Source organism: Hylaeus anthracinus, unplaced genomic scaffold (genome assembly GCF_026225885.1).
Source record: "Hylaeus anthracinus isolate JK02 unplaced genomic scaffold, UHH_iyHylAnth1.0_haploid 12002, whole genome shotgun sequence".
Taxonomy (NCBI): Eukaryota; Metazoa; Arthropoda; class Insecta; order Hymenoptera; family Colletidae; genus Hylaeus; species Hylaeus anthracinus.
Window position 1 is genome coordinate 9571182 of NW_026534349.1, and position 12584 is coordinate 9583765.

Below are 12584 nucleotides of genomic sequence, written 5' to 3' on the forward strand. Positions count from 1 at the left end.
AAGAGTTCATCGTGGAAAAAAAAAAAAACACCGTTGCATAAATTCACGATCGCCGAGAGAAGATACGGATACGGTTCAGCTCGCGGTCGACCTTTTAAGGAGACGAAAGTAGAATAATTCTATCGCCGAATGTCACGCGCCTGGGTTCTACCGTTCGATCGAACTGGGACATGCCCAACCAAACTTATCGACTCGTTTCGTTTACTAATAATTCCTGGGGCGAGATAACGGTTCTCGATTCGAACAATAACAACGGTCGCGAACTCGCGAATCCGCCTAGAGAGCTCTCGAAATTCACGAGGATCGATTTCAGCCTGATTCGGACGCTTCTTGGAGTGTGACGTTTCATACTTTGACGAAATTTAAATCGAAATTTCGAACTTATTGTACATGTAAATCGTAAGAAACGAGGGAAGAATCATTTACCCATTTGAATCACTTATCGCCGATGTTTTATTTGAATTTGATTGCCAAATTGGACGCAAATATGCGCTAATAATGAGAATGGGCTAAAAATGGAGCGAAATACAAAATTGTCTTACTTCGGACAAAATATTTAAAAACATGATCGTCTCGCGCCGATAAGATCCAAGTTGGAACGCTCAAACCTAGTGGAAAAACTCCAAAACGGAGTAACTGCTTTGTAATCTACAGAGAAGTGCCATAGCGGAGGTGCTTCTTCGAGTAGTCATAAAATGGACGATTCTCGAAATTCTGACGGATCCTTCGAGGCAAGTTTAGCTACCGAATGCTACGATGCACTTAAATTTCAGGAAGTGATTACTCGAAAAGCGTACAGAACCAGGCGCGACAGAAACGAATGTCGCGAAACGCACGCGTATTTTTCCAATCGAACGGAGCGAGTTTCGTTCAGGAAAGGCAAGGTTCCGACGCGGGGAACTTTGAAAAACAGTGGGAAGTGTGGACACACTCTGGGGTCCTATTTATACCGGATTACGCACGTTGTCACGCACAATCGGGCTATTCGATGGGAGGGCACGATGAAGCAGAAGGAGGAGGAACGCAACAGCTGTTCAGGTCACGAGGTAGGGATGAATCACCGAAAAGTTTCCACGGGAGGGCGAGCAACAGACGACGAAGCAGTGTTTTCGATTCCGTGGTCTCGAGGTTTCCGCTACTTGGAGTCGCAGTTTTCTACGGCGCAAAGCCGGTCGCGTTTTACTTGGCCGACATGACACGCGCTGCTGCGCCAGAGCAAGCATGCGAGTCGTTTCGTAATCACTTTCGATTAATGGGTGCGCTCTAATTAATCCTGCGTTCGCGAACGTTGCCTCGGGACGTCGCACAGTGGTCCAGAAAGCTGATTTTGGAGTAGCGCGATCATCTTATTGCGTCATGACACCCCGGATTGTCCCGCGAATGGACGACCTTTTCGCATTAGAAACGATAACAAATCTTAAACTGATGTAAATTACTTTTCATTTGGCACACAAATTCTAGATATTTAGGATGGTAACCCTAGTCTTGGTCAAAATGGAGACGATTCGTTCGAAAACAACGGAATTGGGCGCGTGAATTCGCGTGCACGAGCCGTAAATAGCAGTCGTAAGAAAATACACGATACCAACGTCAGCGGTCGAGCCAAGGCAACACAACCTAGGATTGACGTAATCGCCTACCGTGCGTATGTAACGAGATTCGGTCGATAAACGATAAACACTCGACGCGATGTACAATGAGTCCTCGACTGGCGCGATTAATTCGTTCCCAAGTTTTCCGCGTAACTCGATAATCGCATAAATACGATGCGTAGTGCGAGAAGAAAGATTGGAACCGAGTTGAGAATAACATGATGTCATTTGTAAGAGAAACGTGGCCAGAGTAGATGTTTACCCAGTATTTACTAATTCCATTGAAATCTAATCAAATTGTACGAATCTAAGGACGAATCTTTGTATGAACTGCATTGAAAATAAATGACGACCCGACCCCTTATCAACCCTTTGCAGAAGGGCATTTTGGAGCAAGTGCATGGAATTCTCTTTTCCATATGTTAGTTATACATATATGTATATGCTGAAGGTTAATGTCGTTTACCACACACAGTGACCCGATCGACTGAGCGCGTATATGCGTCAATCATTCCCTAAGGTTGATAACGTACATAATTGTATTTCAGAGGTGTCCATATCATTTTGTCAATGTCCTCCATACACGCGAATACAGAATATGCCCAAGGAGACAAGTGATGGCATGCACGAATTCGCGTACCTCAAGGACTCCCTGTACTCGAACAGAATGTCGAAATGGGCCTGTTCCCGGCAAGGTCGACCAAGTCGTCGAACCTCCATTCTATGACGCATCATCGCTCAGTTCCTGCAGCGTTTCCGGGTGGACATCTTTCCGAAAATATCCTACCTACCACGTCGTTGGAATTGCCAGTAGAACCAACAAAAATGGGCAAATATTGTATTTCAATTTTAAACAGAGAACAAAGACACTGGATAGAAATGACTTCCATTTGTGCAACGTGATATTTCATTTTACGATCCAGGTGGTAATTTTATATCGAACAAACGTGGAATCAAAAGCTGTTCGCCTTTCGTTCGAAATTTTGTATTCAGATAAGAAATTTGCCCATTTCAGCGAACCCGGTTCACCTTTCGACTCGCGAAACGCGCGCGCGCCAATCTGAATGGCGAACGTGCTATAAGAAGCGTAACTCGCGATCGCAACCAGCCATGCTTACCTTTCTTCGACTTTGCTCCGATCTTCAGTCGGGACGGCCACGTAACGAAGGTGTTCGTTTCCTCCATAACCTGCAACAAACAAACAATCGACTCAAACCGGACCGAACACATTCCTCGTGGACGCGTTACAACGTTCCGAAAAACGCGAAAGACGATCGCGCGATATATCTCCAGAACTACTCTGCTTTTAATTTGTACTCGCGTTTAAAACACTCGTAATCGAGTCATGAATCACGGGAACCCACAAATTTCGATCGATTTCCATGTTTCAAGTTCTGAAAATGTTTGTTTTGCTGAACCTTGCCAATTACAACCAGAAGAAGAGTGACCTTCTGTTAGGAGAACGGTTCACACTTTCTGTACGAACTACCATATTTTTGCGAAAATAATGTGAAATATCGTTCAGAGTACTTGCAGTACATCGACTCCGGTTCAACCCAGAAAGCAACGATCCCTTCCAACCGATTTTCAGCGATTTTCGTAGAGTTGACGCGATCGTCTACGCGTCATCGCGAACATGCCGAATCGCACGATGTTACCACGGTCATCGTTGTCAACTGGTGCGTCTCGTTCGAGCCTCGATTCGCTGGAAAATCGGCCGATTCGTCGATGAGGTCGCAAAGGAGGCAAAACGAACGATCGAGACGGCAGCGTACAGGAATCGCGCGACGGATTTTGCGCTTTCTTCGCGGTCACGGTTTAAGTATCCTGGTTGGCAGAGAAACGGCCGGACATGGTGACTGCGATCTTTTCGGACCAGGGTGGAAAGGACTCGAACGAGAGGAGACAGCTCCCGGTGATTTACTTTCACTCGACTCTATCGAGACCCGCGGAACATCCCGGCGCGGTTGTCCGCTCACTTCATCACGACTGAACGATCAACGATCGATGATCGACGGGTTTCCTTGCAGATTTTGCCACGAAACGTATCCAAGATCCTTTCGCTCGAAACACTGCTCGACTCGGAAGTGGAGTCGAGTTGCGTTCAGTTCTGGTCCGTCTTCTAGATCGGAGCAAACTTTCGCGCACACTTTTCGCACCTTTGCTTCGCGATTCACACTTTTTTCTTATTATAGATCGAGTAACTATGGATTACAGCGACTGCTCGCGACGACGCGAGGAAGTAGAAGATTTTCGACGTTCTCCACCGTGACCCGGCGAATCTCTCGAAAGAAACGATCTTCGAACGGGTGCGCCGTGTCTCTCGTTTTCACCGCGTCGGGATCGCTGGCACGACTGACTGACTAACAGCAGATAATGTAACGGGACGGCTCGGTGAACCGCCTCCCACTCGCTGGCTGTTACGACTTCGTTCGTCTCCTTCCCACCGTCTCCTGCTTCCACCAACCCTCCCCAGGAACCACCGGCCACGCGAATGCCGACGAATAACCTAGACCAGCGTTTCCCAATTTTCTTTAGTCACGGAACAATTTTAATCTCGCAATGTATTTGCGGAAAGTGTGCATTCCGTCTTGGTTATTCGCTTTTCAAAATTAAACACGTGGATTGATCATTTCTCCATTGGTTGAATGATAAAACACAATTAGGGTAGTGAAAATCAACGTCAAGGGTGAATTATCTAGTCTATAATGATAGACACCAAAGCAAAGGTCAAGATCTTATACAGTTGTCAACATTGAAACAACGGATGCGCTTTGAGAATAAGGAGTAGATGTAGCAATTGATCAGCGTGTAATTGTAATAGTTTCCTATTACAAAGTTTCCATCAGAAATTCAATTAAGGAAGCAAAAATCCTCTTCAGGAATACATTACTCGATCTCTAATGACAGGCATCAAAGTAAAAGTCAAGATCTTACATAATCGTTAACACTGAACAACCTACGATCGTCCCATCCCTCTTATTCGCACGACTATCTATGAAAATAAAGAGTAGATGAACAAACACCCGATTAGCATACAACTATAATAGTTCCCTATTCAAAAAGTCAGCAAAAATGTTGTTAACAATCTAGTAATTTCAAAAAGACGTCCAAATTGAACGGCTTGGCAGTTCTGGTGTCGACAAAAGAATTTATGTATGAGTATCGAGAAGAGAGACAGAGATCGTACGTTGTTGGAAACTATTTACAAAAGAGATCTACCAAATCGTTGATGCCATCAGTACAGTGCTACCTGTACTTTTCCTAAATGTACGTGCGATGTATAGGGTCTTTCAAAGCCCCGCCACAGGTGATATCCTACCCCTCAGATATGCGAAATTTATTTTTCTTTTATCTCACTTGTTCCAAACTATTGATTGCAATTGTTTCGTGTAAAGCTCGTGTACATCGTGCGGAAGACAGTTTGGGAAACGCTGACCTAGACTCCGCCCGATGGAGACAATCTCTCTCTCGTTTCCGCCTCACCTTGAGCAAACCCGACGCTGCTGGACGATTTAAAGACCGTGGTGGACGAACAGGTAGTTCTTTCGCGCGTCCCAGCTGCGGAACTTGCACTCCCTCTCGGACAGGTGCGGCCCGCGATTGTCCAGATTTACTCGTACCGATTCCTCCGACCGAAAGGGACGTCCCAAGCAGGGGTAGTTCACTTAGGCCCCCCAAAGGCGAATTTTGTCAAATCCTGCAGGACTTGACGATGTAATAAAATAAAAATCTCGAGAATTGATGAGGTTATCGTGATAGCGCTGTAAACAGTAATAATAACAGAGTGCCACTGGTTACACGCGATAAATTGATTAGAATAAAGAGAAATGACTATAGAACTCTAGAAACTGTTAATTTTATATTTTTACGTTGGTATTGAAAAGTCCTCCAGGTTGAAAAAATTCGGTTTTATTTGAAAACATTGATCGAGCAACCCCTGGTCCCAAGCGACGAGCAAGCGAACGTTTGACGCGGCCAAAGCGGACTGACGAACCGAGGGGTCTCCGAAATTCACAAAAGGTATCTTAGCTCAGCCCGGTTGCAACCAATTTTCTGGAATAACAGACCTAATTCCCATTGATTCGGAGGTAGGTATACGCGGTGAGTCACGAAAGTATCCGTACTACCTGCTGATTGCAAACAGTCAGGTATGAATTTTGTAATGCATATTCTGTGGTGTACATGTTATTCTCGTCTATACCGTTACATGTTTATGCATCGATGGCAAGTGAAAATATAGGAAAATGTACGAAAATCCAAAGCAATCGAAAAATATATAAAATATCAACTATAATATACGTATTGCTTTCATATAAATTGCAATTCTTTCTTTGTACCTGTGAAAATGTGAATTTGCATAAACATCCTCTATATATCAAACAAGTTTGAAGTCACCAGGGTAATTTAGAACGCGAAACAGAACTGCTAAAATGGCCGGGAGTCAAGTATGGCGTGATTATATTTTGCAATTCGAATTACAGTGAAACTATATAAGTAATTTCGATAGTATCGATAATTACCGATGTAAAAACAGAAAATCGTGACCGTTCTCCATTCGTTTACGCTAGCGTCTCTAGAAGATAAAGTTAGAGAGCATTTATGTATTCATAAACAAGATACACGGTGGACATTTATGCAGAACACGTTTCAAAACTATCGGAATTAGTTCTGGTATATTTCCTTCGCCGGCTGGACTATCTGTATTCATCTCGAACAAGGAAAACCGGGGGCAGGAGTGCAAATTTTAGCTGTAGACCGTGTTCGTACGGAACGCTACCTGGAATAGCGCACGGAAGGGAAATTTGCGAGCAGGTAATACCATAAATGTCACGACGCCGAGCCGATTTGCCCGAGGAAAATCCAGACGTCCGATTTCTTGTTGCCATTAAGGCGTGTTTCCGCGAATTCATTCGACTTCCCAAAAGCTCGTGGTCATAGAAATTCTGAAGACCTCGAGGCTCTAACGGGAGAAACGCAGAAAATTGTAAAGTATGAGCACGATGAAAATGGACAATTAGGTCTGTGTATCGCGTGCTCTGAAAGAGCGTAAACGTTGAGAAACGTGGCCAACGTTTTTGCCCGGCGACAACGTGAAATCATCACGTGTTTCGCGTTTTGAGGAGGATGGTTGGTAACGGAATCGCATCGATGATATCGATAACAGATGTTAAAGTATCACTTTATATAAAGCCGCGTTGATAGCTGCGCGAAAGTATTAATGCGTATCGATTACATAGAGCGTGTACTTAATATCGATCTTCGATAGTGATACATTTACAACGAATACAGCTACCGATACCGTATAAACCGAGCATCGATACTATCGTAAATGTATCGAAGGTAGGAAACGAAATGTAATCGAATCAGGTCATTCCACGTGAAACTGTACAATCTTTTTACCGACTTCGGATTTCCCTAAATCTGAGATACGTTGCAATCTATTCGTCGATCCACGATTCGCAAAATATTAATAAATTCTTCGTGAGTCGTTTAAATATCCCATGAACATCCATAGTTTAGTTATTACCTAGTACACCTTGCAATTACTCAAAGTTTCTATCATCTATATTGATTAAAATCGCGTTTCCCACTTCTGACACGTTTACAGTAACATAGACGCTCGTTCGGTATTCGTTCCAAAAGCGTCGATGTACAAGCTCGATAGCAACTACCAGAGGCTCCGAGTTGCCCGAGTATCAACAATTCGCATCGTATCGGCCCCTCGGCCGAGGTCGACGCCATCATTGGCAACCATTCGACTCGGGTACGAGGAGTAAGGATCCTTCAGCGAGGATTCTCTTTGGATTAGCCTTCGACGATTTGCGTACCGTTAACCGTCTCTGTGGAAACCATCGGTTCTGCGAAACGTCCCGATCGAGCTTGAATTCCAGTTTTCCTCGCGAGAGCGAAACGCTCGGCTCGCCGAGGATCCGGAAAAGTTGGCAGCGTTGGCAGTGGGGATAAATCGAGCTCGAGGTCCAGTGACTTTCGCTAAAATTACGTGTCGCGTGTAAAACGGTATTTCGGGAAGACCGCGAACACTAGCCCTCGCGGCCGTGTCGAAAATATATCGCGGGGGAACCTCGGATCGTTTTCGAAAGCGAAGCTAAGCGGATTCCTCCCTTGGCGACTCTGTAAACTTGTCATGGACCGCGTAAACAATGGCGAGGAATTATTAAGATGGTCCACGGGTTTGTTCTTTCTTTGTAGCATTAGTCTTCCACGACGCTTCCAACCGATTACGTTTATCTTATTTATGCGAACGATGTATCGCCGTGAAGGTCTCGAAATACGCTGTATTTCACGTCACTTTTTACACTAAAACTACCGCCTATACCTACTTAAAATGGTGGAATATATTATTGTTTCAGTGTTAATTGGCAACTCGTTGTCTGACTAAATATATAATATTAATTTTGAGTATCTCCACTTCGAATAATAATCTCTACCTGATTTTGTATAATGTTTATACAATCAAATCATTGTATATGAAATCGTTACCATAATTTTCACTTCATCCTCATTATCGGCAAAACTACGCCTAGCGAACGAGAATACAGGTAAATATAACGCATTTTCGTCAATTTAAAATTTCTCCACAAAATGTCCCCTTAAAAATCGTCGCGGATTTTCCAAATGCATCAACATCCAAAGAATCGTGAGGTCGACATTCGACATCAAAAGGGAACACAACGCGCAGGTGAACGTGAAAGTTCGATCACCGCAGAGTCCTGTACCAAGGTACTTTCTCGTAATGCGACGTTAAAGATGGAAACACAATACTGCCGCGTCATACGAGCAAACACGAACACGCGTCGCCTTCGTAAACGCGAGAATGAGTTAGCAGTTGTTTTTAAAGTGCTCGGGGAAACGTTGTTATCGCCAGCGATGGGACTGATACGATTACGTTTTCACGATCGACCCACAGCGCATTCGATTCGCGCACGTCCTGTATGTGTACTGCATGGCAATTCAAGTTACACCTGTGATATATTCACGCTTAAACAGAGCTGTAAATGAGCTCGTAATTTTGACTTTCCTTGCGTTTCCGTTTACGATAGCCGCGGCTTGTTTTAATCGCAAATATAGAAAACACGATAGCGACGCGAATCGTTGGCGGGCAAGAAATATCGGAGTTAATATAATTGCAGTAATGAATTAATTCTTAACGATAAATGAGTCATGTTAACGGGTTTACCTAGAACGGTTACTTGAACTGCATGAAACAAGATCGAGGCATCGGTACAAATCGATAGCAACTTGGCAACCGGGGTACTTTCGATAGGAGGTATCGAGACGTATCGAAATTTCAGGTAGTTAGCAATAATCCTTGACAATTCGACGATTATTTAGTTAAATGGTACGAAATAAAGTCAAAAAAATGGTTCAAGTTGAAGGCAATTCGACACTCGAAGTATTTCTGATAGAAGGAAACGTAACGAAGTCTCGGGTAAGTAATAGCAATTTCACCGATGCTTGTATTAACGAATACTTGTTCTAGTTAATTAACCGATCGGCAACGCCTCGCGTATGGAGCGCAAATGTTTTTTAACGCTAGCAGGAGGAGCGAGGGGAACAGAATCGAGCATGTAGCGCGAAGTTGCGAGTAAACCCGGTCTATAAATAATCGAGCGGTGTATTTCCAGGCCCCCTTTTACGCAACGTGTCAACGATAAGGATAAGCGCGAACGTTGCCTTCGAACTCGTTGGCGAACGCGCTCGGCCCGTTGCATTCGACTACGTGCTCTACGACGCGTACTTGGTTGTTCCTACACGTAGATCAATCCCCACAGACAACAAATTGGCTCGAAAACGAAATAATTAAGGGACCACACGACTTCATCGATTCCGCTCCTCTATTGCATAGATTTTCTATCGTGTCTCGAAAAAAAAATTATTTCTTGGTTACCTATACATCACGAGTCAATTAACGCGTAAAACGAATAACAAATAACCTCAGCCTGCGAGGTTGTTAGATGTTTCAATAAGGAAACGTGACTTTGCATGATCCATGTTTATCGAGTAAACGTTGCTCTTATCGATGGTATCGTATCGGTGGTTAATAAAATTTCGTCCAATAATCAAATAAAATGTCATCGTCGATACGCCCAGAACATTCGGAAAGAAAAATGTTTGTAAAATTATTTTTAACGAGTTCCCTATCGCGGACATTGTGCAATAGAGGATTTACGGAATCTGCAATCCGTCAGCCTTGATCGGGACCGTGGACTTCTTCTCGTACTTTTTTTTTAACGGAGCACTGATTGAATTGTGGTTGTATACGCGAATTGTCCCGAGTTGTCTGTATACCAAAGTTGCACAACAGGGCTCATCGTGTTTGTAAATGAAACGAATTAATTGAGCGAATAAATAAACGCGTCGGTAGCGGGCCAGATGAATTATCGAGTGATCCCACGGGCTGGGAAGTCGCGCGAAAACAGCCTTCGCTCGGCATCGCATAATCGCGAGGTCGAGAGGCTTACCGTGTCGTCGGATCGATTGCATTCGAGCAACATAATGAAACTCATACGAGATAAAAATCAGTTTTTATCTACTGAAAGTGAATCTTTAGAATAAAGGAACTAGAGGTCGCGATTCAACAGGTTTCCTTCAGCCTGATCGAGAGTTTAACCGATGGCTTCTTCAAATTTTATTATTCGTTACTCGAATTCGATGAAAATTGTAATTAGAGCAATGTTTATATCGCGTTACTTAATTTTGCCCAGCAGGGAATTGCGCAATCGCATTATCCAACCATTAATAAATTAATCATAAGAAGGAGGGACGCGAGCGGCGCTATGACACGAGTTATCGATGCTGGCGCGTGTTTTCGTCGACCAAGAAAATATCGAGCAGTGATACGAGTCAACAACGCTGGCGTATGGTCGATTCGATCGATTTTTGGTCGAAGGAATATCGAACGGATCGAAATCGATGGACCACCAGCTTGTATTCTTATCAAATTCGCGACACAGCTGCGAGAAGATATTTCGATTATCAATTATCTCGTTTTTGGCGATAAAGTACATTCGACCCTTTGACTGCGAAAGGTGTATAGATCCGACCTCGAAAGTTGGACTCTGAAGATTGTTTAAATTCGCCAAATCAATTTTCTTGGTATGCACAATTTATTCATTCGACGTACAGTTTCAAAAATGAAAATTAAAAATGAAAAGCATCGTTAACTGAATGAATCACTCATTTGCAATTAAATATTAATAAACAATGGATTTTCGGGTTTTTGATTCTTACAACGAAAGAATTTCGATAACATTCAAATTACAACGATTTATATTTTAAAATGAATTTCGCGAAAAAGGACTTTTAAGTTTTTAATTTTTATTTTCAAAACTAAACGTCAGATGAATAAACAGTAAATATAAAAGAGTTTCGTTTTATTATTCTCTATAAGATGTGCCCCTTGGAATTTCCAGCAAAAATCGTCTCGCAGTCAAAGGTTCAAAGGGTTAGTATCGGATCGAGAGAAACTCGTCGAAATTGGCGGAGATTCGAGCGGAGGACTCACGCTCATTGTGATCGCGTTAGAAGAGTTACAAAGGACGATGAAACGCAACTTACGTTATGAAAAAACGTGTCCGCTGTCTTCGGTACGGCATTATCACCTGTAAACAAAGAAAAGTTTACGGTTAGGGTACAACGAACTCTCGTCCTTTTTTTTTCATTTCTTTTTCAATACATTCCTTTGTTGGAGGATCGTACGCGTGGACGACGGAGCGTTTAATACGATACTACCTACAATACATAAATCAAAAAGAAGTAACCTCGGGTACATTAAACTGGTTCTCAAAAAATAAAAATTAGAATATAGGCAGTCAATGTATGTCGATGCACGACAAAGTCAAACATGCTACTCTTGACGTGCACTTTTATTTATTCATTAAGCACGAATCGAAGATTCGAATTTCACATCTGATAAACTTATAAGCGAAAATATCTGGGGTGGGCAATGTTCGCCTATTCTTTTATTAGCTATACATTTATCTTGCCTATAAATCGATAGAACGTCTTGGTGTCATTACATGCTTTCATTCGCCATGCATCACGCGAATAAAATTTTGTCCATCCCTGTTTTTGATTGCAAGAGTTCCTCGAGCTGTTTTTCGGCGCAAAATCGAAATTCGAGCGTGAATACGACGCGCGAATCTCGATCAAAATAAACGTTACGATCGCGGCCAGCATAGCATCTGACAAGTCCTTGTAATCCCGTTTACAAACAGATAATCTATTTAAATCGTAGCGCGACGTTCCACGTGGCGCCCGAAGCGATCCATGCTCGAAACATAGATACGCGCGCGAGAGGTCGAATTTCGAGGAGAAATCTCGACGGGCTACGATCCAGGATCGAATTAGGCACCGATGAGCCCCCGATAATATTTTTGGGGGAAAGAAAAATTTAACTCATTTGTACAAGAAGAAGGTTCAAAAAAAAGTATACATTTGTTACAGATAGTATGAGAAATTAAAGTTGTCGATGAAATTAACGTTACTGTGATGATCTATCTGGGAGAATGTGTGTAGAAATTAAAATACGGTAGATCACAAAGTAGTCATACGCTAAACTCATGCCGAAGGCATGTATAGTACTGATATTAACTTGTATTATATTATGAATATTAGTATTAGGGGGACCAGAAAGTAATGCCGTTTCTTTTGCATTAAACTCAAAGAAATAAATTTATAACAAGTTTTTATTTTTAACCAATTATGTAATCACTCTCGTTATGAACAACTTTTTGCAATCTGGTGTGCAAATTTTCAATACCTGATAGATAAAAATCAATTGGTATACAATGAGCTGATTAATGATAAACAAGTAAACATTCGCCGAAACGACATTACTTTCTGGTCTCCTTAATATATTATTATTATTATATATATTATGTAATATTATAAGTACCAGTATTGATTTGTGTACTGTATTGATTTGTGATTTATCCTCGGTAGCATACAATCGTAAGTGCATAAACG

The 12584-nt window shown here is 42.6% G+C and overlaps 1 protein-coding gene across 6 annotated transcripts in view; it reads right to left on the reverse strand.

Annotated features, from left to right (window-relative positions):
• Positions 1 to 12584, reverse strand: part of LOC128892096 (protein bicaudal C) — a 28937-nt gene that overhangs the window by 12429 nt on the left and 3924 nt on the right. For 4 of the 6 annotated variants that reach the window (XM_054152203.1, XM_054152205.1, XM_054152204.1 and 1 more), the window contains exons 3-4: positions 11175 to 11218; positions 2711 to 2780 (exon numbers count right to left, since the gene is read on the reverse strand). In XM_054152203.1, coding sequence (XP_054008178.1) covers positions 2711 to 2780; positions 11175 to 11218 — 114 coding nt within the window. Of the gene's footprint in view, positions 1 to 2710; positions 2781 to 3250; positions 3964 to 11174; positions 11219 to 12584 lie in introns of those variants that run through there. The other 2 variants (XM_054152207.1, XM_054152206.1) reach the window with 2 other exon arrangements.